The 25,116-nt window shown below is 40.0% G+C and overlaps 2 protein-coding genes across 52 annotated transcripts in view; both read left to right on the forward strand.

Annotated features, from left to right (window-relative positions):
* LOC126983176 (protein C12orf4 homolog) overlaps window positions 1-21,652 on the forward strand; it is a 21,835-nt gene extending 183 nt beyond the window's left edge. Inside the window, exons 1-18 of one of the 50 annotated variants that reach the window (XM_050835687.1) lie at window positions 1-421; window positions 2,903-3,048; window positions 10,087-10,262; window positions 11,118-11,339; window positions 13,093-13,260; window positions 14,207-14,319; window positions 15,427-15,575; window positions 15,821-15,991; window positions 16,711-16,776; window positions 17,156-17,281; window positions 19,457-19,970; window positions 20,006-20,145; window positions 20,414-20,903; window positions 20,939-20,973; window positions 21,044-21,078; window positions 21,114-21,148; window positions 21,184-21,253; window positions 21,393-21,652. The exon at window positions 1-421 is cut by the window's left edge and continues 183 nt beyond it. In XM_050835687.1, the coding sequence (XP_050691644.1) occupies window positions 253-421; window positions 2,903-3,048; window positions 10,087-10,262; window positions 11,118-11,339; window positions 13,093-13,260; window positions 14,207-14,319; window positions 15,427-15,575; window positions 15,821-15,991; window positions 16,711-16,776; window positions 17,156-17,281; window positions 19,457-19,546 (1,596 nt within the window). In that variant the 5' untranslated portion in view covers window positions 1-252 and the 3' untranslated portion in view covers window positions 19,547-19,970; window positions 20,006-20,145; window positions 20,414-20,903; ... (3 more) ...; window positions 21,184-21,253; window positions 21,393-21,652. Of the gene's footprint in view, window positions 422-2,902; window positions 3,049-10,086; window positions 10,263-11,117; window positions 11,340-13,092; window positions 13,261-14,206; window positions 14,320-15,426; window positions 15,576-15,820; window positions 15,992-16,710; window positions 16,777-17,155; window positions 17,282-19,456; window positions 19,971-20,005; window positions 20,146-20,413; window positions 21,289-21,357 lie in introns of all 50 variants that reach the window. The other 49 variants (XM_050835700.1, XM_050835703.1, XM_050835706.1 and 46 more) reach the window with 49 other exon arrangements.
* A 2,086-nt stretch (window positions 21,653-23,738) lies between these two features.
* LOC126983179 (FACT complex subunit spt16-like) overlaps window positions 23,739-25,116 on the forward strand; it is a 35,095-nt gene continuing 33,717 nt past the window's right edge. For both annotated transcript variants that reach the window (XM_050835748.1, XM_050835749.1), the window contains exon 1: window positions 23,739-23,927. In XM_050835748.1, the coding sequence (XP_050691705.1) occupies window positions 23,862-23,927 (66 nt within the window). In that variant the 5' untranslated portion in view covers window positions 23,739-23,861. The remainder of the gene's footprint in view (window positions 23,928-25,116) is intronic.

The following is a 25,116-nucleotide window of genomic DNA, read 5'->3' on the forward strand; positions in this document are numbered from 1 at the left end:
AGGAACGAGAGGAGGAGGACCTAAGAAGCGATACAAAGCGTTACAGGTCAAAAGAAGAAGGCAGTTGGTACTCCTGAGAGTCGCCTGTTGGCAACGCTGACTGCCCAGGTGACAGTTCCGACACCGCCTCCTTCCAAGCGGCGGTTTGTTGACAGGCCGCTCCAGGACAGCTTCCAGAGTGTCTGCGCCTCCAGAGAGCCCTGCCACAGCCCAGGACACACCAAGAGGGCGGGGTCAGCCTAGTGGGTGAAGATGGTGGGCAGTGCACGCAGCGAGGAGTGTGTGTGCGAAGTGACCCTAGGCCAGGGGGCGCGGAGCATCCACGTCCGCGTGCCCGTCACGGTGCCCAGCCACACGTGCCCCGCGGAGCTGGCCCACCGCCTCGTGCTGCACCACAACATCCCTGTCTACCTGCACACTGGTGAGTTGGCCTGCTGCCCGCTGATTCACGTAGAGTAAGCAGGCTTGTTCGTGGTAATGTATACACTTGCTGCATTTAGCTCTCGACAGTGAAGTGCTTAGTGGAATAATTATGGTTGTGGGGATTAGTTCAGGGTAAAGATTCGTTTTAGGACCGTGCCAGTATCTCATTATCTACCTTATGAAACATCACTATCTCTTCATATATCTTTTCTACAAACCTTCAACAGTCATGGAAACGCTTTGAAAATCCAATTCAAGGACTTTTTTTTTACTCTTAAAAATAGGGAATAATGTTTACGAAAGCGCGGCGGCTGCGGCGACGCTGCAGCCGCCGCAGCTGCAAAATAGCTCGCAGAGGGTTTAGGGTCGGGGAGCACATTTAAACTACTCCAACCGAACTTTACGACCTACTAACAGGGGGGCTGCGCCCCCCTCGACCCCCCCTTCTAACCAAGGGGCTACGCCCCCCCACTGAACCCGCCCCCCCACATATATATGTGACATTTCAGCGAGGAGGTATTTCTCGCTGCACCGTTGCCAGAGGAGGCGACGCGCTTCCGTAAACATTATCCCCTATTTTCAAGAGTAAAAAAAAAGTCCTTGCATTGGATTTTCAAAGCGTTTCCATGACTGTTGAAGGTTTGTAGAAAAGATATATGAAGAGATACTGATGTTTCATAAGGTAGGTAATGAAATACTGGAACTGTCCTAAAACGAATCTTAACTTTAGTTCAGTTTTCGGATTAAAGAATTGGAATGGTAAACATCCTAAGTTACACCCTACTCACTATGGCGAACAAAACCTTTGGGTAAGTTTTAGGAGTTTACTTAATCTAACTTTTCCTGCCATCCTGAAGCTCCCTCCCCCTTCCCTAAACTAGGAATTTGCTAATGAAAAGAAAATGTGAAACATCAAAACTCACCAAGAAGAAAGTTTCGGTTAAGATTCGTTTTAGGTCCGTGCCAGTATCTCATTACCTACCTTATGAAACATCAGTATCTCTTCATATATCTTTTCTACAATCCTTCAACAGTCATGGAAATGCTTTGAAAATCCAATTCAAGGACTTTTTTTTACTCTTGAAAATAGGGGATAATGTTTCCGGAAGCGCGTCGCCTCCTCTGGCGACGGTGCAGCCGGTGTTGCGAGAAATACCTCCTTGCTGAAATAAGTCACATATACATGTGGGGGGGGTTCAGGGGGGAGCGTAGCCCCCCCCCCCGGGTTAGAAGGGGGGGTCGAGGGGGGCGCAGCCCCCCCGTTAGTAGGTCGTAAAGTTCGGTTGGAGTAGTTTAAATATGCTCCCTGACCCTAAACCCTCTGCGAGCTATTTTACGGCTGCAACGTATTTAGCTATTTTACGGAGGCAACGCGCTTCCGTAAACATTATCCCCTATTTTCAAGAGTAAAAAAAAAGTCCCTGAATTGGATTTTCAAAGCATTTCCATGACTGTTGAAGGTTTGTAGAAAAGATATATGAAGAGATACTGATGTTTCATAAAGTAGAGTATGAGATACTGGCACAGACCTAATACGAATCTTTACCGAAAGTTTCTTCCACACATTATCTTATCATCTGAGAGGAAATAAGATTTTTAATCCACACCAGACACAATGTTCATGAGATATTTGGCAGGTGGACACGATTGCCGCTGCGATAAATCTTTGGAATAGCGGCTCCTAGCGGGTGCGCGTTAAGGGCACGGTGTGGTGGTAATTACAACATTTCTAGCACGTACGACGGGGTTTTGACAAGTGGACAGGCGTGTTTATGTCACAAGGGGTGTATTTTTCCACGCTGGCCTCACAATTTCTTCCAAGTCGATGGGCGATGAGACTGCGAGCTCCGGGGTGAAGAAAGGGAAGAGCCCACGCGGAAAAAATACACCCCTTGTGACATAAACACGCCTGTCCGCTTGTCAAAACCCCGTCATACGTGCTAGAAATGTTGTAATTACGACCACACCGTGCCCTAAACGTGCACCCACTAGGAGCCACTATTCCTAAGATTTACCGCCGCTGCGACTTGCCGAAATGTCCAGTAAATTTCTGTTTAAATACAAATATTGTCAGCTACCAGACATAATTGGGTATAATACTGGATAAAAATAAAAATTATTACTTTTATCACTAATCCTATTTTTCTAAGTTTGATCAAGTTACTAATAAGATGGATGAATTACTTTACATGGTTTGTAAGGTAACAGTTTTGTAATTGTTAGGAAAAAAAGTGCACCTCTAGTATTTTGTTTTCCAGAAGTTTCAACACAAACACTAGCTGAAGACACTAAAGTACATATGTATTTATAATCTTTCTATAGTGGAGCTCCCAAATGAGCAATAACACCACAACAAACCTCAAAATAAATCAACCAGAGAGTGAACGAGTTTTAGGTATAAGAGGATTTTGAAGTAACTGAGTCTGCTTTTCCTTCATTCATCACTGTTGCTCCTTCACTGTCTCTTTGTGAGTTACAGAGCTGAGTGAGAAGCTTCAAGTGTTCCTGCAGGACCGCACTGAGGAGTACTACCGCCAGCAGGACCAGAGAGCGCTCCAGGGACTAAAGGAAGGCCGCACTTCTGTCACTGATGCTGCTTCTGCTTGGGCTGCAAAGTATTCTCAGGTAAGGCTGCAAAGAATATAAGACATATAAAGCTATTTGAACAGAGGTGTTACTTTTCTTCCCCAGGTAAGACTGCAGTTAATTTTAGATTTATAGAAAATATATTAGTGAGTGATTATTATTATGTACGGTATTTTCTTGTACAGAATAGTAGAGCCACTGCAAGGAGATGGTATCGATAATGGTATCAGATAAGACTGAATATAATGAGAATACCTGGAACTATTAAGATATAGATGTGAAGCTGTTAAAATGTAGATACAGTCAAGTCTCTATTATCTGAGATTTTCTTAACCGAATTATTCAAATAACCATAAGTTTTGCGAAAACTTTCTCATTTCATTTAACCGAAGAAATCAGTAGTTTATCCGAAATCAACCAATAGAAGGATTGAGTGATGGGAATGTGATAATCGAAGATCCTAAAGACATGACAGCTACTAAACAAAAGGTTCCAGCAAGTTTTTACAAAAGAATCACAATTCAACGAACCACAAGATAACAAGATAAATGTTCATATGGAAGAAGTCATAGTAACTAAAGAGGAGATATATAACATGATGGAGGAGCTGGAAGAGATGAAAGCAGTAGGACCGGATGGAGTCTCAGGTTATATATTGAAAGAATGCAGAAATCAGCTGGTTGGACCGGTATATGATATCATAAAATGCTCAATAACAACTGGTAAAGTACCAAAGGAATGGCGGAGGGCCGAAGTGGTCCCTATATACAAAAGTGGAAAAAAGGAAGAACCCCTGAACTACAGACCTGTATCCAGTAGTATATATAATATGTGAGAAAGTGATTAAGAAACAATGGACGAGATTCCTAGAAGAGCATAATATAATCACAAGTAAACAATATGGCTTTAGAAAAGGTCACTCATGTGTAATGAACTTACTGAGGTTTTACTAAAGAGTGACAGACAAAATACAGGAGAGGGACTGATGGGTTGATTGCGTTTACTTGGACCTGAAGAAGGCGTTTGACAAAGTTCCACATACAAGACTGCTATGGAAGCTGTAGAATAAAGGGGGATTGAAAGGGAGAATGAAGAACTGGATGGAAAGTTACTTTAGGGGAAGAAAGATGGGAACAGTGGTAAAGGACATGAAATCGAATGAAGGATTGTAGAGAGTGGAGTGCCTCAAGGATCAGTATTGGCACCATTACTTTTCCTAGTACGTATATGTAAATGATATGCCAGAGGGAGTAAACAGTTATATGAGCCTGTTTGCAGACAATGCAAAACTGCTAAGACATATAAGAAACAGTAAAGACTGTGAAATTCTGCAAGATGACCTGAACAAGATTTGGGAATAGAGTATGGAATGGGAGACGAAATTCAATGCGAAGAAATGTCATGTAATGGAAATGGGAAAGAGTGAAGGGAGACCAAAATGGACATATAAAATGGGAAAGGGAGAAATATTAAAGAAAGTTCAAGAAGAGAGAAATCTGGGAATGACAATACAAAATAATCAACAGCCGGAGAATCACGTTAATAGGATATTCGGTGATACGTATAAAATGGTGAGAAATATAGAATTAGCATTCCACTACATGGATAAGGATATGATGAAAAAGTTAATAACCAATATGGTTAGACCAAAATTGGAATATGCAGAGGTGTTGTGGTCTCCCCATAAGAAGAAACACATAAAAAAAACTAGAAAGAATACAAAGGATGGCAACAAAAATGGTTCCAGAACTGGGGGGATTGACATATGAAGAGCCACTGTTTCTGGAAATGGGAACTGCCATACACTGGGTGAGGCAGATGGCCCAAAGTGCAAGTCTAGGAAAAGATGCCGTGGCTGTTAGGAAAAGATTTCTTTGAATGAGGGCTTTCAGATTGCAAGGGCTAAAGCAAAAAGAGTGTCAACTTTTTGTTTTCAATGTGAAAGTAAACCTCACTTATGCATAACATGCTTTGCTGAGACACATTCCCATTGAAAGAATTAAAGTAAGTCTGGCTCAGTTTTTTTTTTTTTTTTTTTTTTTTTTTTTTTTTTACAACTGCATGGAACTATGCAACTATATCCTGGCCTTCAGAAACTTGGGTTAGTAAATGCTACAGGATATGTATTATTTATATAAAGAGGTACAGTGGGTGGAAGATCTACTCATACATCTGATCTTTTTTATGAGATGCTTGATGGTGTATTGTATACCCTTTTCACTGTCTTTTTATTTATTTATTATTTTTCTACCAAGAATAGTTGTTTCCTTTGTGAGGAGTTATTATTTTACAGCCATAAATTCAGATGTTGTGGTGTAATACAAAATTAAATGGATTTTGTGCTATTAAAAATATAAATATGTATGAAATTTTTCAATTGAAAATTTGTGTACTTGAAATAATAAAATCATCATCATCATTTCATCGACGCCTGCTCCTAGGAGCTCCCACCAGGGGATGGCCACGGCAGAAGAGCTTCCAACTTTCTCTATCCAGACACTCCCTCCTTGCCTGATCAAAGTTTCTCAAAGATCTTTCCTCCTCTCCCTAACATACTCTTGCACCCTATCCCTCCATTTCACTGGAGGTCATCCTCTAGCATTCCCTCCCTCTATCTCACTCACATACACCCTTCTGGTCATCTTACTCTCCTCCATTCGCTCCATGTGGCCAAAACACTTTAAAGTCTGTCGCTTCACTTCTTCCCTTCACCCCTGTGACGCATTCCAAAACGCTCGTACACACTTTCATTACTCATTCCATCCATTCTACTCACACCACAAGCACTCCTCAAATAACTCATTTCCACTGCCTGCACTCTAGACATCTGACTTTCATTCCAGACCCACGTTTCACTTGCATATGTGAGGGTTGGTACTATTATTGTATTTCTCAAATTCCTCTTTACCTCCATGCTCACACTTCTGCCATTCATGATTCGTCCCAAAGACCCTACCACCCTTCTTCCTTGCAATGCTCTTTCTCTTATCTCTCCCTCCGTACCACCATGCTTACACATAACTGATCCAAGGTACTTAAACTCATTGACCTCCTCCATTTCTTCACCATTCAAAATTATTTTGCATTCTTTTTCAAATTCAATTCCCACTCTATATGGGTATACAAAATCTACGACCTCACTTCTACTTCGCTCACAAACCATCACTTTACTTTTGTTGACATTTACTTTCAGCTTTCTCCTTGTACAGACACTATCAAAAACACTGACCAAATTCTGTAGGTCACTTTCATTTTCTGCAATGAGCACCGTGTCATCAGCAAACAGTATCGAATTTAGTACCCACTTCCTTCCCTCATCGAACATTCTTACTCCAACTTCTCCAACTTTGACCTTCATTTCTCTAATAACACCATCCATATAAATATTGAACAACCATGGTGACATGACACACCCTTGTCTTAAGCCCACTTTTATCTCAAAATGTTCACTTATTTCTCCAGTAATTTTGACATATGCAGATGCATCCTCATAGAAAGACTTTATTGCACTAAGCAGTTTTCCTCCCACACCATAAATCTTTAAAACATCCCACAATGCAATCCAATCGACTCTGTCATAAGCTTTTTCCAAATCCATGAAGGCAGCGTATAGTTTCTTTCCTTTTGCTATTATTTTTTCTCCTACCATCCTGAAGGAAAATATCTGATCCACACATCCCCATCCCTTCCTGAAGCCTCCTTGTTCTTCACTGATTTTCTCTTCTGTAAGTCTTTGCCACTCTCTATTATGACTTTTCCATATACCTTTCTGGGTATACTCAGGAGACTTATACCTCTATAGCTCCCACATTCCCCTCTCCTGCCCCTCCCCTTGTAAACTGGGACAATGATGGCTTTCGTCCAGTATGCTGCCCCCCCCCCCTCCCATGCTACTTCACATATCTTGACCATCCATTTCACGACTTCATCTCCTCCACACTTCAACATTTCTGCTGTGATTCCATCAATTCCTGCTGCCTTTCCATTTTTTAATCTTTTTATTGCCTGATTTACTTCTTCATATGTTATACTTCTTTCTTCATATACTCCTCCTCTACCTCTACTCAAAACTGCTGCTGTTACAGCTGCTGGACGTCCATCCTCAAAATTCATTAAGTTTTTGAAATATTCTCTCCATCTCTTTCACAGCTTCCCCGTCTTTCAACATCTTTCCATTCTCATCCATAACTTCATTTATTTTACTTGAGGAGATATTTTCTGCATTTCTTTTGTTTTTTACTTCTTTCCAATATGATTTCCTGTTCCCTTTATATTTTTCACTTAGTCTTTTTCCAAAGTCTTCATCAACTCTCTTCTTACTTTCTTTTATTGCTTGTTTTAATTTCATTTTGCATTCTCTATATTTCTTTTTCCTTTCCCTTTTTACTTGTTCAGACATTTCTTTCTTGAGTTTTCTTAAAAAGTTCCCTTTTCTCTTTTACTATCCTCCTTATCTCTTCTGTCCACCATGAATTTCCTTTTCTTTTTCCATCTCTCACCACTTTCATCCCTAACACTTTTTTTGTTATAGTTACCATTATTTCTTTAAATGTTCCAAAAACTTTTTCAATATTTGTATTATCTTTTACACTTTCCCATTTTTCACTTAAGGCCTCTGCCGTTTCATGGTTATACTCTCGTTTATTTATTTCTCCTGTAACTTTTCTATCTACAGTATTTCCTTTTTTACTTCACCTTTCTTTTCAAACACCACTTTTCTTTCAGCTTTAACTTTGCCAGCACTGCAAGATGGTCAGATCCATCAAACATTCCTCTTACTACCTTCGCATCACAAATATCTTTTCTAAGCCTTTCATCTACTGACACATAATCAATCAATCCTTTCTGCTCATTATCTTCTCCCCTCCTCCATGTGTATTGGTGGATATTCTTGTGCTGAAAGAAGGTGTTTGCTAGGAACATTCCCCTCTCAGCACAGACATCCACCAGGCACTCTCCATTTTCATTTTTCCCTGGTATCCCCCATTTTCCCACCACATCCATCACACATTCATCACCCACTTTAGCATTCATATCTCCCATCATAATGAGTTTCCTTTCTTTCTCAAAACTCTTCAGACATGTATTCACTCCATCCCAAACAGCTTCCCTTTCTCTCAGTCCTTTTTTACTTTTCACATTTACTGGTGCATAAATACACAGTTACACACCCATGCATACTTTTCTAAACCTACTTTTCCTTTCACCCACACAATTCTTGATCCCTTCCAACCATAATCAGTCACACCATTCCACACTCTTTCAGACATCACAATAGCACATCTTTCCTTACTCCTGCCTCAGTACTTCTCATCCATCCCCGTCCATACAGCCCCCCCAGGCACACCCTCCCACGTACCCTCTCTACCATCACTCACACCAGTTCCTCGAATATGTGTTTCACTCACTCCCAACACATCCACTCTACCATTTACAAAATTTTCAATCATCACTCTCCTCTTTTCCTCACCACCTAAACCATTCACATTAATGGACACCAGTCTCGTACATTCCTTTCTCTTCTGCCGCCCTCTGGCCATCGCTCCTGCCTCTAAAAACTCGATAAAAGTATTAGAGGCCACCGATGGGTGGCCAGTCCAATGTAATGTTATGGAGTCTTGCTCCTTGTCAAGGCTAAAAGGATTAAAACAAAGCAGCTGATGGTCGCTGCCCCCCAGTTACTATACCCCAGGGTATAGTAACGGTGCGCGCCACGTGAAGGTGAGGATGGGGTAGGCTACCTTCCCAGTCAGAGGGTAGCCATATTGCTCCTTTCCCAATACCCTAAACAAGGGAGCTCTACGCATAGGCAGCAAAACGCACCTCGAATGAACCTCATTGGTTACGATACTGCCACTGCGCACAGCAGTGATATTTTTTTATAATTTGTAAAAGAGAGAGAGAGAGAGAGAGAGAGAGAGAGAGAGAGAGAGAGAGAGAGAGAGAGAGAAGATAAAAGTGAAGAAATAGGCATTTGTACCACCAGTGGCGCAACACGCGATAGTTGTGAGCGCATGTTGTACCACCAGTGGCGCAACACGCGATAGTTGTGAGCGCATGTTGTACCACCAGTGGCGCAACACGCGATAGTTGTGAGCGCATGTTGTACCACCAGTGGCGCAACACGCGATAGTTGTGAGCGCATGTTGTACCACCAGTGGCGCATATCGCAGGCAATGTGTTAATATGGTTTAGAATATCAAATTTTTCAAAGCTATCTGAATTTAGATGCAATTATGATATTTCTCAGGTAATACTGTTATGTAAAACATATTAGATATATTTGCTATTAGAATGTAGATGTGAATTTTGTTTCCATGCAAAACTACACAGAATAAGTTATCAAAACTATTAGGAAGCACATATGCTGAATAATTCTTTCCAGTAAGACTGCACTGAATATTAGCTTTACAAAAAGATTTTAGAATATATCAGTCATTAATTGGAAGCATTCATCAGGAGGCACATTGCTTCATCCACCCTATGATGCCATCCCCTTCAAGCAAGTGTCCATGCAGGCTGCCTTCCTATCTTAGCACCCTCTGGTAGGATCCATCCATATTCTATCTATCTATATCTCCGACGCCTTGCTCCCTCACAGGAACTTCCCTCCAGGGGCCCTAGTGGCTGCAGCAGATGTATCTCCACCTCTCCCTGTTCTGGCACTCCCTCTCAGCACATTCAATCCTGCTACTTCCAACTCTCTTGCTCCAATACCCCCTCACCCTATTGATCCACTTCACAGGTGGTCTTCCCCTGACACCCCCTCCCTCAATCCTTCCCTCATACACTCTCTTCACGAATTCATTCTCCCCCATTCTCATCACGTGTCCAAACCATCTCAATGCACCATGCATCACCCACTTCTTTCGCTGTCACACCCATACCAAAGCGCTCCTACACACTTTCAGTACTTTCTCCATCCCATTCTGACACACCACATGCACAGTGAAAATGAGTTATATAAGAGTTGCATGTGGTGTGTCCATCCATCTTATTATATTATACCTCTAAACTAAATAAGTCATCATGAAAGCAAATGTACAGCCTATATTTATTCATGTTTTGCCTTCACAGCTTAGCAAGAAACAGGAAGCTGAATTTTGTGAGAATGAGTTACTGGCAGCCATGTACCACTCGCTGGTCCACTCCCCAACTGTGGGCACCATGCTGGGCCTGGAACACTCCTTTGCATGGGCCATGAGCTCTGTGGTAGCTCAGCGGGAAGAAGCTCTGCGAGAGATCAGTGAAAGGTGAGCATCCTTCAGCTGCAGCATTTGAATTTCTTCTGCCATGCAAATATAGGAACTCCACTTGACCTGAAGTTCCTTGGAACTGATTACTCACTCCTACTAACAAGTAGGCTTACCAAACATCCCTGGCTAGATTGGAGCCTCTCATTAAGTTGCTTCACCATTTGATAACTTAAGTACAGTATACTTTGTACTATGTTGAGATAGTTTTTTTTATAGTTTTTTTTATGAAAAGCATTGATGAATAAATTTCATGATGTATTCATATACTATGCATTCAAATTCCCAGTATTTCTTTGTATTCTTATTCTTATTCATAGAGAGTAGAGGCATTCCCAATTGAATTTTTGCTCCATCCGAAATTGACCTCTTTTTTGGCCACTCTATACTTGTTCAGGCTGAGTCAATATTTCTGTATAATATGACTTGCTATAGTCAAACCATTTGAGAGAGTCCGTTGAGGTGTTGACTTCCGCGGGTCCTTTCCTCCCCTCTGCTCTGCCACATAGTCCCAACATCTATTTTTTCCTCTCATATGTTACCTATAGCTAACATATGAGAAGAAGAGATAGGTGTTGGGACTGTGTGGCAGAGCAGAGGGGAGGAAAGGACTCGTGGAAGCCAGCGCCTCAGCGGACTCTTTGAAATGGTTTGACTATAACCCTTGATTCAATGCAATACTAATAAGCCTCTCAGTTGAGTTCCCTGTACATTCATGAGATAAACAGCACACATTGTGTACCTCACCCTTCACAGCCCTCCAAAATGGGCACCACACCACTACAACAGTGTGCATCACAAGGTTGGTGGGTAAATGATATTGGCACAGAGAAATTAATGCTTGGCTTCCTCCAGACAGACACAGGAGATGAGCAGCACCGTGAGCAAGGTCGGGCTGCAGCTGACGGATGATGATGTCAACAACTTGGCTGCACGGCACTTGGAAGACTCACAGTTGCTTGAGGTTCAGTGGGACTCCTCCATCTCTGTGCTACGGGAGGACCAGAAGAGGGATTTCAAGTCATTTGTGGAAGAGTCCTTTGCTGGGCGGGAAGCCTCCACGCCCGTCACACCCAAGTAACCGGCGATGGTTATATACTGGGCTTTGCAAGGACATGCCAGTTTTATTTTATTTATTTATTTATTTTTTTTTTTTATTATTTTTTTTACAGTAAAGGAAACAGCTCAAGGGCAAAAAAAAAAAAAAAAAAAAAGCCCCCCAATCACTGCTCATATATAAAAGAGTAAAGAGGAGTGGTTGAAGAGAGGTCAATTTCGGAAGGAGAGATGATCCTGAAAGTAATGATCTAATGTGGCATATAGCTTATTATTTATTTTTGTGATTTTCTCTCCATCTATTTTTGGTTGTCTTCTCTACTTTTTGGAGGTTACTGCTTTAGTTTTTTCTTTGTTGTTTTCTAGTCTTTGGTTTTTTTTCACCATCTATATACAGTAATCCCTCGCCAGATCGTGGTCTCGCTGTATCGCGGATTTTTAAATTGTAAATATTTAGTTTCATATCGCGGATTTTTCGCTATATCGCGGGATTTTGCATTATAGAGGTATTTTAATATTTTTTTATTATTTTACTTATTTTGCGTTAAAAGAAGCATTTTGTAGCCTAAAAAAATGTAAACAACATAAAAAAAATTAAGTAAGTATCAATAAGAACATATTAAAAGAATATTAAATTGAAATAAAATACGTAGCATACAACAGATGAGTAGACAAAGACTTGTACGTATGTAAAACGCAGCTACAGGCACTTCCGCTTGAGCTAGTTTGCCCACGTGTGATCGTACACGGCACACTATTGGCTGATGGATGGGAGGCGACCAACCAGAGCACTGTGTTCTGTATCCTGGGCACTGATTGGCTCAGCGACCGCATCATTTCTTGGTTCGTCAATGGTTAGCTTGGAGACAAAGGGAGAGTGTGTTACAGCTTGCTACCGTTAAATGCTCGAGAGGTTGGCAGTGAGGACCCGGACAGGATGAGGCAATGACTACACTTGAACAAGACTAAAGTCCCAAACTTGCTCAACATGATTACTCCAAGCTTATCTAGTTTCTTGGAACTCTTTGCATGCTGGAATAAACATGTGGATAGCTACTAAACCAAACAGCTTCTTGTGATCACAACTTACTGACCACACGAGTAACCAACATGTTGGTGACTGAGTTTCAGACTAGAATTTTGATGAGTTTCCCGTGAAATGTAGCCGACTTTGAATCTCTTGAGAAACTAGTGGTTGGGTGACCTTGTTCACACGGGCTGAGGCGAGATTCACAGAGATATGTGTGCTTATATAAGTAATATATATAAAATATAATATACAAATTATATAAATAATAAAATAAATATAAGGTCGCTACTTCGCGGATTTCGCCTATCGCGGGGGATTCTGGAACCTAACCCCCACGATAAACGAGGGATTACTGTATTTCTATTTTTTATTTATTGTTTTGGTGTTTCAAATATTTCTTCATCTCATTTTTATTCATCTTTTTGGCTAATCTCTTTTGTTTGTCTCATTTTATCCCACATTTTCTTTAGGTTTGTCTCATATTTTTCCTTATCTCCTTTGTTTGCCTCAATATTTCTTCATTTAATTTTCACTTGTTTCATTTTTTTCTCCTCTTAGTTTTTCCCCATCTCCATTTGATTTGTCTTATTTTTTCTTTACAATGCTTTGGTATGTTTCCCTTCTTCCTATCTCTTGATACCTCATTTTTTCCACTTCTCTTTGATACGTTTCTCTATTTCCCATCTCCCTTCTGTTTCCTATTTTTTCTTCATCACTTATTAGTTCATATCATTGCATCCTCAGAGACTTTATCAAGGGCGAGTCGGAGACAGTGCTGGTGGAGGCTACGGAGCCCAGCCAAGAGGAGAGCTTCACTATCCACCTTGGCGCACAGATGAAGCAGATGCACAACTTGCGTCTCCTCTCTGCCGATGCCCTCCAACTGTGTAAATACTCAACTCATAATGTAAGGTGAGTCAGGTAGGCTTTTTTTTTTTTTTTTACGGTAAAGAAAACCGCTTAACTTGGTAGTAGTGCCAGACCAAATTTGTGGCTTTACCATGTAGCAGCAACGGGCCAAATTTGTGCCATGATATAAACCCCCAAAAATAGATGATACATAAACTGATCACAAATGCTTTGATATATATTATGAAATGGTTTGTGTGAGGGGTGATTTTTTCTCATTTTTCTCGCTTGGAGGGACCATTAAGAAACATGATCCCCGCTGCTACCGGGTTAAGGGAAAAAAAAGAAAACAATAATGAAAAACAAAAACACAAATCACTGCTCCTATAAAAAAGAGTGAAGAGGAGTGGCCAAACGAGAGGTCAATTTACTAGCTCTATTACACCTGTTATTATCCTCATTTCATCTTTCTACTAACCTAATCATTACCTCAATCTCTGCTTCAATTGTATATTATTATTATTTTATTGGTTTCGATAGGTAAAGTTACTGGGATGAAAATAGTCAGGTTTTCTTACACTAACCTCATGTTTATTATAGTTTTTTATTAATTTTTGCATAAATCTTACTGCAGAAACTTTTGATTTCACTTCATCTTTATTTCATATTCACACTAACTTTGCCACTCAAGTTTCTTTTATTTTAGTTCATCTTTGATTCATCTTCACACTAATCTAACTCTGCCTCACAAGATCTACATTTCAATTCAACATCTTTATTTCATTGCAATCCTACCTCTTCTTTACCTCACAAGTTTTTATTTAATCTTTATACTACCCTTACTTTATCTTACTAACTTGCTTTTAAATTCATTAGATTCTTCCTAGTAAATGCTACTGAAAACTGCATCTTTTCTTTTTTATCTGTCGTCTTAGTCTCACAGAAGTGCTCTTTCTGAAAACCCTTCATGATGTATACAGTTCCTGACTAACCTACACAAAATTTCCAGTGACATCCCACCTCAGAGAATCCAGACATCAATGAGCCTGTACTCTCACAACCTTAATGGACTCGTGCTGCTTGTTGACGATCGCATCAACACCTACACAGGCATCAAGAGAGGTAAAGACTCCCATAGCAGGTTTTGTATGTCCGGGGAGACGGGTAGAAAATAAACCTACACACTGTATGCTGTACTGTATACTTCTTTAATGATATCTGGTGTCAGGGTCTGGAAACAATGTAAAAGACAGTATAACCGGCTTATTTCTTTGAGTAAATCTTTCCTCCTACTGTTATTATTTTTCTCTTTCATTGGGCAAATTTTCTTTTTTTCTTTCATTGGACAAATTTTACATGTCTAACTAATAAGTTTCCTGTTTCATTTGGCAATTTTGTCTCTTCCAACTAACTGTAACTTTCTTGTTTCATTAGGCAGCCACTCCTATCCTTGACTGTAGCCATTTTCCAGTGTCATTGGACAGCTTTTCCCTCCAAATTTAGCCATTTCCTGTTTTCAATGGCAAACTTTACTGACTAACATTTTCCTGATTATTTGGACATTTTTTTTCTGTTTGACTTTTTTTAACCATTTTCCTGCTTTTGTTCCTGTTTGTATTGAAAACAGAGTTACTGTTATGAAAATATCAACCAACAGTAGTGATATATACTAGTGATGACTAAATTACCAAAATGACCGTGATCATAAGTTGCCCTGCACTGATAAATAATCCAAAACAACAGTGACTTAAGTGTATCCGTGTATTGTGATGATGAAATTACCCAAAGTAGTGATAATTCTAAATCTATCACTGATCACATAACCCAGTCATTGGTGTTCCAAAATATAGCACATTCCTCCAATGCCATGCCTGTTTGAACCATAGGGGAGCTTCAGAGACACAGGTTGAAGCCCAGTGTGCAGCTCTGAGCTCCAGCCCTCAACTCTAGTCATTTTGCTTGATTTTATATATTTTTTTCTTTCTTCTCACTTGTTCCTCAGTTTTTTTAGTGTCACACAACACAATGTCCTTTTTCTTCATATAATTTTGCTCATTAATTTTAACTTTACTCATTACATATAAACTGTTTAGCTTTACATAATCTTTATTGCTCTATGCCAGAATATTATTAATTAAATGTATTGAATGTAGCTTTGTACGTACTGTAATTATGAAATACCACGAAACAGCAATGATCTTAAATACATTATAATTTATTGGTGGACAGACTTTGGGCGAGTGTGTAGGAAGTCCACCGAGCTGCATTTCGTTGACCTTGAGGACCAACTGGAGGCAATACGCAACACGGTGCCACAAGTGGTGCAGTGGCGGCGCGACCACCCGCCACCCCAGTACGACTGTGATGACGATGCCCCTGTGAGTCTGCCCTGTGGTGAGATGCTACTAAAAAGAGAGAGATCATAATTATCTTCCAGCTGACTGACAGACAGAGAGAGGATTGACAGTGCAAAAAAGGCATATAGTATTCTTTACCTTTCTCTTTATACCAGTGAGATTATGAAGAGCCTAGAGGCAACCATACATGCCTTCATTCCCTTATGCTCTCCTTACTGTCCCCCACTGTCTCACCCCACTCAACTCACCTCAGCCTCCATCCCCAGCCTCCGCCACCAGTTCCACAACACCTCAAGGCCGGGGACTTCTACATCACCCGCCACTCCAACCTGGCAGATGTCCATGTGATGTTCCACATGGTGGTGGATGATACCCTACACACCACTGACATTAATTCCCGACACCCAGTCATCCTTGGCCTCAGGAATGTTCTTAAGGTACAACCTGGTGCAGATTTCCTTATAATTAGATTTTTCCTTCATCTCTTGCATTGGCTTAGGATAAGGACTCCGAAAGCCTTGAGCCATAAGGTACCTCTTTGGCTCAACATCACAGTCCACCTTGCATCTCAAGGGCCCAGGCTCAAATCCCAAGTAGTTTGTCAGGGAAAGATTTACCCCGAATAAAACAATTTCTCATGCGCTTTAATAAGTGGTGAAAGTGGTGGCTTAGAAGTGTGTGTCTTGTCTTGTGTATGTCTCCCCAGTTGGGGCCAGAAATGGATGGCTCTCATTTTCTCAGAGGGTTTCAGGTTGCACTGCCATAGAAAATGTAAGATTAGTAACTTAAGAAAGTCAGTGAACAAAGAAAGCCAATCTAAATGGGAGAAGGAAAGCCATGTAATGGTGTAAGGTTTAGATAAGGACTCTGAAGGCCTCAGGCTATAGGGTTTGGCTCAGCAGTAAAGAGTTGGGCTAGCATCTTGATAGTCTGGGTGGTTTGTTTGTAAAAGGATTCATTTTGAGTACTAAATCAATTTCTCATATTCTTTGAGAAGTGGCAACTCCCACCATAACAGTAATCTAACCCTACCAAGCAATGTAATCTAACCTAACCTAGCCTAGTAATGTAGCATAACCCCCCGTTCACACATATACACATGCATATCTTTAGCATGCAACTGAGCTGTCTACATGACATAACTTTTGTATTATAGGTGGCGTGTTTGGGGGACATCACCACCCTCACCATTCCTCTACTCCTGACCAACACTATGTCGGAGGTGAGCTTTTCCAACACTTTTATGTTGACTCCTTCACTCAGCCAGCAGAGTTTACAGTTTTTGTGAATATCTAGAATACCTTCTACTTTATTTTCCCTTTAACCCTTTCCATACGGTGACGCAGACGTCGGCGCCACAGTATAGAAAGGGTTAAGAGGAAATGGAAGTGGATTAATCCTCTTTTAAATCTCTTGATCCTCCTCTAAACCTCTTCCATTTCCTCTTAAAAGGTTTAGAAGAGATTAAGAGAAAATGGAAAAGGATTAAGAGGTTTAGAAAAGGATTAACCCTCTCCATACGGTGACGTCAACAGTGACGCCAATGTCAGCGTCACCGTATTGAAGGGGTTAATGATTTTACATTTTTTCCCCATTGCCAGGAAATGACCATGTCGTGGTGTCAGAAACGTGCTGAGCTGGTGTACAAGTGCATCAAGGGTTTCATGATGGAGATGTCTTCATGGGGCGGTGCTGAGATGAAGAACATGCAGTTCCTCGTGCCCAAGGTGGGGTCAGGATGTTAATTGGTGCCTCTGATGCATACATGCATACTCACACACTCAAACGTGCATGCATGCACACTGTTTTCTTTTAAGGTGTGAACTTATTTATCAGTAATTGTCTATTAACATAGCTACTATAGGCTTCCTTTTTTATCTGTTCTTTCCCCACCAGAACTGAAACCTGTCCCAGAATATTTTGTCACCTCCTCCTCCTTCTCCCCATCTTCCTCCTCCTCCTCCAGGATCATCATCATCATTTCGTTTAACGTCCATTTTCACTCTTCCTGAGTTTTATGGCTCTCCTCCATTCTCCTCTATTCCTCCTCCTCCAGGATGTGGAAAGGTATCTGGATCATGAACAAGTCAACAGTACCCAACAACTTTTCTCTGCTGTTGTTGAAAGAACTTAACCCTTTCACGCACCAAAAGTTTAATAAGTTTCTTTTTCCACTGCGACATCCGTCCAGGGCTCCCTCGGGGGCCTCGCAGAATGGCCTGACCGTGCGGCGAAAATTTTTATCGTGTTATCAATTTCACCCACAAGTTTTCTTTTTTTTTTCTGGCATTATTATATATCATTGGTTTTGGAAGAGATTATTCTGCATTATGGAAGAAAAAAATATCAAGAAATGCAAATAAATAGCGACGTTTACCGAATCTGAAAAAAAAAAAAAATTAAAGGGACGACAGTCGCGCTCACAGTCCGCCTGCTGAGAGGCAACTAAAACACGGGCAATTATCACTTTAAATCCAATGGCACGAGAGAGTTGACAATTAGTTTATTTTATAGGTCTAACTTGGATCTTTGACACAAAAAAAATTGACGCAATTTTGAAAGATACCTTATTTTTGGGCAAATTTTTAAAAGTTTTTGACGCGATTTGAGTCAAAAGCTCAGATGTAGACGATTCCGTTTTGACGCGAATTGCGTCGTGGTGTGTGAAAGGGTTAAACAGCAAATACTTCAGCCACTCACAGCATTCAGGTTTTCAAGTATACCTGAAAAAGTTCAGCAATGTCCATCATTCCAAGTTTTCTGATTTACAAACCAACTCAAGAACTAGAATAACAGCCTGCCTATTCAACTGAGGCAATAGAAAGACATTGGTGGGAGTTTCATCTCAATCCAAGTCATCCACCAACTCCTATTGTCTGTTTTATTTCATCTGTTTATCAACAAAGGTGGAATTTACATGGATGTGGCACCTGCGCATTTCTAGTTCTTGAATATGTGAAAATCAATTGTTGTGATTGATATTCAAGTTATGTTTAGGTGTACAAAAAAAACTAAGTCCTTATAAATCCCAAACAAGGCGATATGCATCGATAGTCTACCATACAAGCACACGAAAAGACAAGATTATATCAAACAGTATAGTCAGATCATACTCGAACAATCTATCTATGGCCTTTCAAATGCCTATAATTCATCTCATTTCAGGTACATTACAAGACATCTGACTCTGCAACTGCAAGTAAAGGGTATTGTAATAATTTACTGCATGTAAATAAGGATTATTATTCTAAATAACATGAAATAGTAAATAATAACTTTTGATTGTGATGCTAGGCTATTTAGAGTACTACCATGTTATTTACATGCAACGAATTATCAAAATTCCTGATGTATAGGCACTTGCAGACCCTGATGTTATTTTATGTGCCTGCAATGAGATGAATTATAGTAATTTTGAAACACTGATCTCTTATATAATAGAAATCAGTGATTTGAAAGGCCATAGATCATTTGGGTATGATGTTAATAAACTGTTGGATACAAGCTTGTCTTTTCACGTGCATGTACGGTAGATTATCGATGCAAGTCAGTATGTTTGTGGTTTATATAAGAGGGTTTGAGGGTTCTGTGTATACACAAACATTCAATAATAGAACCAAAAATAAACTGTTGAGCTTCACGCAATAATGAACTGACAATGCCCAGGTGCCACATTTACGTTCGCGAGTGGACAGACGGAATGAAATGGACCATAGTAGAAGTAGTTACTGTACAAACTATGAACTCCTTTAAGAATCACATTGACTGTGACTCTGTTGCAACAGGAGTAAACTGAATGTACACACCAAAGTGTTTTCATCTGCATCATCCATGGACCATGTTTCCTCCTCCTCCTCTTCCTCCAATACCACAGAAGTCCTAATGCATGGTTTTCATTACAGGGCATTTCTGAAGAGCTTTTCCAGCACTTGGCCTCCATGCTGCCCAACATCTTCAGAGTCTCCAACCCTCTGGTCGTCAAGTCCTCTTAGCACCAGGGTGGAGGAAAATTAAGAGTGTAAATGTAATGCAACTGAGATTTGTCATGTATGATAGTGATATCTTTTGAATTGCATACCTGCCTCTGGTGGTGTATAAGAAGGTAGGAGGTTTCTGGTTCAGGAAGAGGAGGCAGGCAGTCCAAGAGCCATAGGAAAATAAAAAGTCCCCAAACATGCTTCTCGTGGTAAGAGGACAAAAGGAGTTGCTTTGTGGTAAAGATTGTGATACTTGGGTATGTATTTGATCCTCTATTTACTATTTTTTTATCTATTTATTATTATTATTTTTTTTTCAAGTTAAAATAGTGTTTGTTACTGTGATATTAACCACGGCATATGACCTCAGACTAAGCTGATTGGGAAACTTGGTAGTATGCCAGATTTTGTGAAGTTATGAATAGGAGTAGTATACCAGGTTTTGTGAAGTTGTTAATAGTAGTAGTATGCCAGATTTTGTGAAGTTATGAATAGGAGTAGTATGCCAGCTTTTGTGAAGTTATAAATAGGAGTAGTATGCCAGATTTTGTGAAGTTATAAATAGGAGTAGTATGCCAGATTTTGTGAAGTTATGAATGGGAATAGTATGCCAGGTTTTGTGAAGTTATAAATAGGAGTAGTATGCCAGATTTTGTGAAGTTATGAATAGTAGTATGCCAGATTTTGTGAAGTTATGAATAGGAGTAGTATGCCAGATTTTGTGAAGTTATGAATAGTAGTATGCCAGATTTTGTGAAGTTATAAATAGGAGTAGTATGCCAGATTTTGTGAAGTTATGAATAGTAGTATGCCAGATTTTGTGAAGTTATAAATAGGAGTAGTATGCCAGATTTTGTGAAGTTATGAATAGTTGTATGCCAGATTTTGTGAAGTTATGAATAGGAGTAGTATGCCAGATTTTGTGAAGTTATGAATAGGAGTAGTATGCCAGATTTTGTGAAGTTATAAAGAGGAGTAGTATGCCAGGTTTTGTGAAGTTATGAATAGTAGTTGTATGCCAGATTTTGTGAAGTTATGAATAGTAGTTGTATGCCAGATTTTGTGAAGTTATGAATAGTAGTAGTATGCCAGATTTTGTGAAGTTGTTAATAGGAGTAGTATGCCAGATTTTGTGAAGTTGTTAATAGGAGTAGTATGCCAGGTTTTGTGAAGTTATGAATAGGAGTAGTATGCCAGGTTTTGTGAAGTTATGAATAGGAGTAGTATGCCAGATTTTGTGAAGTTATGAATAGGAATAGTATGCCAGATTTTGTGAAGTTATAAAGAGGAGTAGTTTGCCAGGTTTTGTGAAGTTGTTAATAGGAGTAGTATGCCAGGTTTTGTGAAGTTATGAATAGTAGTAGTTTGCCAGGTTTTGTGAAGTTATTAATAGGAATAGTATGCCAGGTTTTGTGAAGTTGTTAATAGGAGTAGTATGCCAGGTTTTGTGAAGTTATGAATAGGAATAGTATGCCAGGTTTTGTGAAGTTATGAATAGGAATAGTATGCCAGGTTTTGTGAAGTTGTTAATAGGAGTAGTATGCCAGGTTTTGTGAAGTTATGAATAGGAGTAGTATGCCAGGTTTTGTGAAGTTATGAATAGTAGTAGTATGCCAGGTTTTGTGAAGTTGTTAATAGGAGTAGTATGACAGGTTTTGTGAAGTTATTAATAGGAATAGTATGCCAGGTTTTGTGAAGTTGTTAATAGGAGTAGTATGCCAGGTTTTGTGAAGTTATGAATAGGAATAATATGCCAAGTTTTATGAAGTTATGAATAGGAGTAGTATGCCAGGTTTTGTGAAGTTTGAATAGGAATAGTATGCCAGGTTTTGTGAAGTTATGAATAGGAGTAGTATGCCAGGTTTTGTGAAGTTATGAATAGGAATAGATTATAAGTAATGAGCTAAAGATGTAGAAATGTTCAAGTGCTCATGATGATAAAGTGATGGGATAGGGCAAGGCCATATTTTTTATTCATCTCTGTATAGGAAGTGATTAAGTAACATTACTGAAAGTTAAATGTGTATGACTGTATAAATGCTCATCATAGTAACCTAGTGAAAGAAGATAAATATTTTGTAACTTATGTATATAGGAATAGATTAAGTAAGATGTCTCAAAAGTTTTATGTGTATGATTGGTCCTCTCCGTGTTGCCTCTGATATTTACCTGGAGATTCAGCTCTGCATCATGGGCTGAAAATGTGTGGAGATTTGAGGAATCCCTTGCCCTGTATTGGAGCTAGTGCAGTGCGGTGACGGCATGATGAACGAGCCTCCCATAACCCACTTAGCCAGGGGGTTACCTCTTTGGCCGATTCGGTAGGGAGTGGCTCTCTCGTCACGCTGGTCACGGGTTCAATCCCAGGCAGCCGGGGATCGAACCCGCGACCAGCATGACGGGAGAGCCACTCCTTATCCAGAACGTATCATACATATGGCAGTGCACGAGTGAAGTATAAAACAAAACTATATATCTTGTCCATTGAATAGTCAGGTTAAAGACAAACTGGTCATTCTTAACCCGGTAGCAATGTCGGGCCAAATTTGTGGCTTTACCGTGTAGCAGCGACAGGCCAAATTTGTGCCATGATATAAATTTAACCCCCCAAAATAGATGATACATAATCTGATCACAAATGCTTTGATATATATTATGAAATGGTTTGTGTGAGGGGTGTTTTTTCTCATTTTTCGCGGTTAGAAGGACCATTAAGAAACATGATACCCGCTGCTACTGGGTTGATAGAGTAATGAAACGGATGAAGAAAATATATAATGTTGGAGTAGCTACTGTGAGGCTCCTTGTCATTGTTGATAGAGGAGGAAATTATGAGAGGAGTGGATAATAGAGACAAAGAAGGATGCTTAAAGAGGAACAAACAGATATATAATGAAATAATTAATAAACGCAATTTGCTGCCGGTGTGATATAATTGCTGGTGCCGAGAGAAAATAATGAAAAGGATAAAAAGAAGGTTGCACATGGCCAGCCTCATTAATTGTCACTGATTGAAAGAGAAAGAATAATGATCAGGGGAAGAAAGAATTAAAGAAAAGAGGTTACACATGGCTACGTATAGACTGATTGTCATTGTTGAGAGAGAAAAGAATATTGAAAAGGGATGTAAATAAGCTCAAAGGGAGACCCACGAAGCGATATAGGTAAAACAACCCCCCCCCCCAAAAAAAAAAAATGGAGATTGATAAAGTTTATTAGAGAAAAAATAGAGGGATATAGGCCTACTAGTGTACAATAGTGAGATAGGGAAGACAAGCGCCACTGAAAAGCAAAATGGGTGAGTAAGCAGAATTATAAATAAAAGATCGAGGAACAATAAAAGGAGAACCCAAAAAGTGATACAAAGCGTAATTACAGGTAAAAAAAAAAATAGTGGGGGAGAGATTGATTGCGTAACGAGTGTGTCTGTAAACAGAAATGAGGATTAATTAAGAGAAGGAATTAAGACCCAAGAAGTGCGTTAATTAACAGGTAAGAAAATTTAGTGGGAGATAGATTGATTGCGTAACGAGTGTGTCAGTAAGCAGAAAGAGGATTAATTAAGAGGAGGAAGACCCAATTAAGAAGTGAAACAAAGCGGTACAGGTTTTAAAAAATAGTGGGGGCCGATAGATTGATGGCGTACCGAGTGTGTAAGTAGAAAAGAGGATTAAGAGGAGGAAGACCCCAAGAATTAAAGTGATAGAAAGGGTTATAAAAAAATATTCCCAACGAAATGAAATGAAATGAAATGGGGGATATATTCATTGCGTAACGAGTGTGTCAGTAAGCAATAAAGAGGATTAAGAGGAGAAAGACCCAAGAATTAAGTGATAGAAAGGGTTATAACAGGTCAAAAAAATATCCCCAAACGAAATACCGAAAAAAATGGGGGATAGATTCATAATTCATTGGGTAACGAGTGTCTCAGTAAGCAGAAAAGAGGATTAAGAGGAAGAAGACCCAAGAACTGATAGAAAGCGTTTAATTATTAACAGGTCAAAAAATATCCCCAACGTACGAAATACCGAAAAAAAGTGGGGGATATATATATATAGATATTGACTGCGTAACGAGTGTGCCCGTAAGCAGAAAAGAGGAGGAAGACCCAAGAAGTGATACAAGGTGATAGAGGTCAAAAGAAGAGGAAGAGAGCGAGAGAGAGAGGAAAAAAAAAGGTTGCGCATGGCGAGGCTCAGGTGGCGGCGGCGCGGCGGAGAAGAAGAAGAGGAAGAGGAGGTTGTTTTTCTCGCGCCATTTCCCGGTGTGTTGTGTGTATTGTGTTGCGTGTGTTGAAGCTGCCAGGCCCAGGACACGGGTGCGGGGAGCCATGTCCATCTCCATCGACAAGGACGCCTTCTTCCGGCGCATGAACAAGGTGTACTCGTCCTGGAAGGTGAGACACGGCGCGGGGAGACACGGGGACACAGTAATTAAGAGACAGACAACTTTTTAACCCCTTCCTGTATCCTCATTTGCAACTTTTTCCCTCCTCTTCGTGTTTTCTTGTTCAGTATACGTATTCAGTCCCTCCCGCTCATCTTCGCCTATCACTTGACTTTGAATTATGTTTTTTGGTGCGAGAAGAACACGACTCAACGAGACACGCAACTTTTTATCTTCCTATATATGTTCTTGTGTTATACGTATACACTTCTATCCATTCATCGTTGCTTATCGATTTACCAGTATAACATTAAGCTATGTAGGTGCGGGAAGAGTTTAGCGCAATACTTGCGAGATTACTTTTTTTTGTTTTCCTCATGTGTTCTTGTGTCATGCGTATTCAGTTCCACCCATTCATCTTAGCTCATGTATTAGCTGTATATGATCATGGTTGTAGGCGCCAGAGGAGGGGAGGGGCGAGGCACTCGGCAGGTACAGGTGTGGGGGTGACAACAGGACACTTCTCTCCGCTTAGTGTGTTCATGTTTGTGGCATCGGTCGTGTCCAGTCACCATTACCCTTCAGTCACCTGTATTTCTGATCAACTTTTGCAATAAACTAAGCAGCAGTTTGGTAAGTTTAGTTGTGGGTCCCTCTAAATCAAGGGTTCTTAAACTGGGGGAGTCGCCCCCTAGGGGGGGGGGGATAGTAATTTCCAGGGGGTTGCAAACCCTTGAGGAAAAGTTAGAATTCCTGTTGTTGAAGTATTTATTTTCTGAAGATCATGGACTATTATTTTTTTATAAAAAAATGGAAAATTATTGTCATTGTTAACTTTGATATTTTATAATCAATTAAAGGTATTATTCTAGTGTTTGCCCATACTCACCCCTCGCAACCAAAATTGGCTAGGGGGCCATTGAGACTTCGGGGAATGCAGTGGTAAACATGAAATGCGTCGCAAATGCATAGTTTTTGAGTTATGAGGGGTTGAAAAATACCCTAGATGTAGGGAAATTCCTTACAATTACTTAGATGTAGGGAAATTCCTTACAGTTACTTAGATGTAGGGAAATTTCATACATTCCGTTTTTTTTTTTTACAATGTACGGAAACCACGCAAGGTAATTATTGAAAATCACTCCGCACCTCGAAAATACGACATTACGCCTCCATATTGTACTTAAGGGCATATTATA

Source organism: Eriocheir sinensis, chromosome 53 (genome assembly GCF_024679095.1).
Source record: "Eriocheir sinensis breed Jianghai 21 chromosome 53, ASM2467909v1, whole genome shotgun sequence".
Taxonomy (NCBI): Eukaryota; Metazoa; Arthropoda; class Malacostraca; order Decapoda; family Varunidae; genus Eriocheir; species Eriocheir sinensis.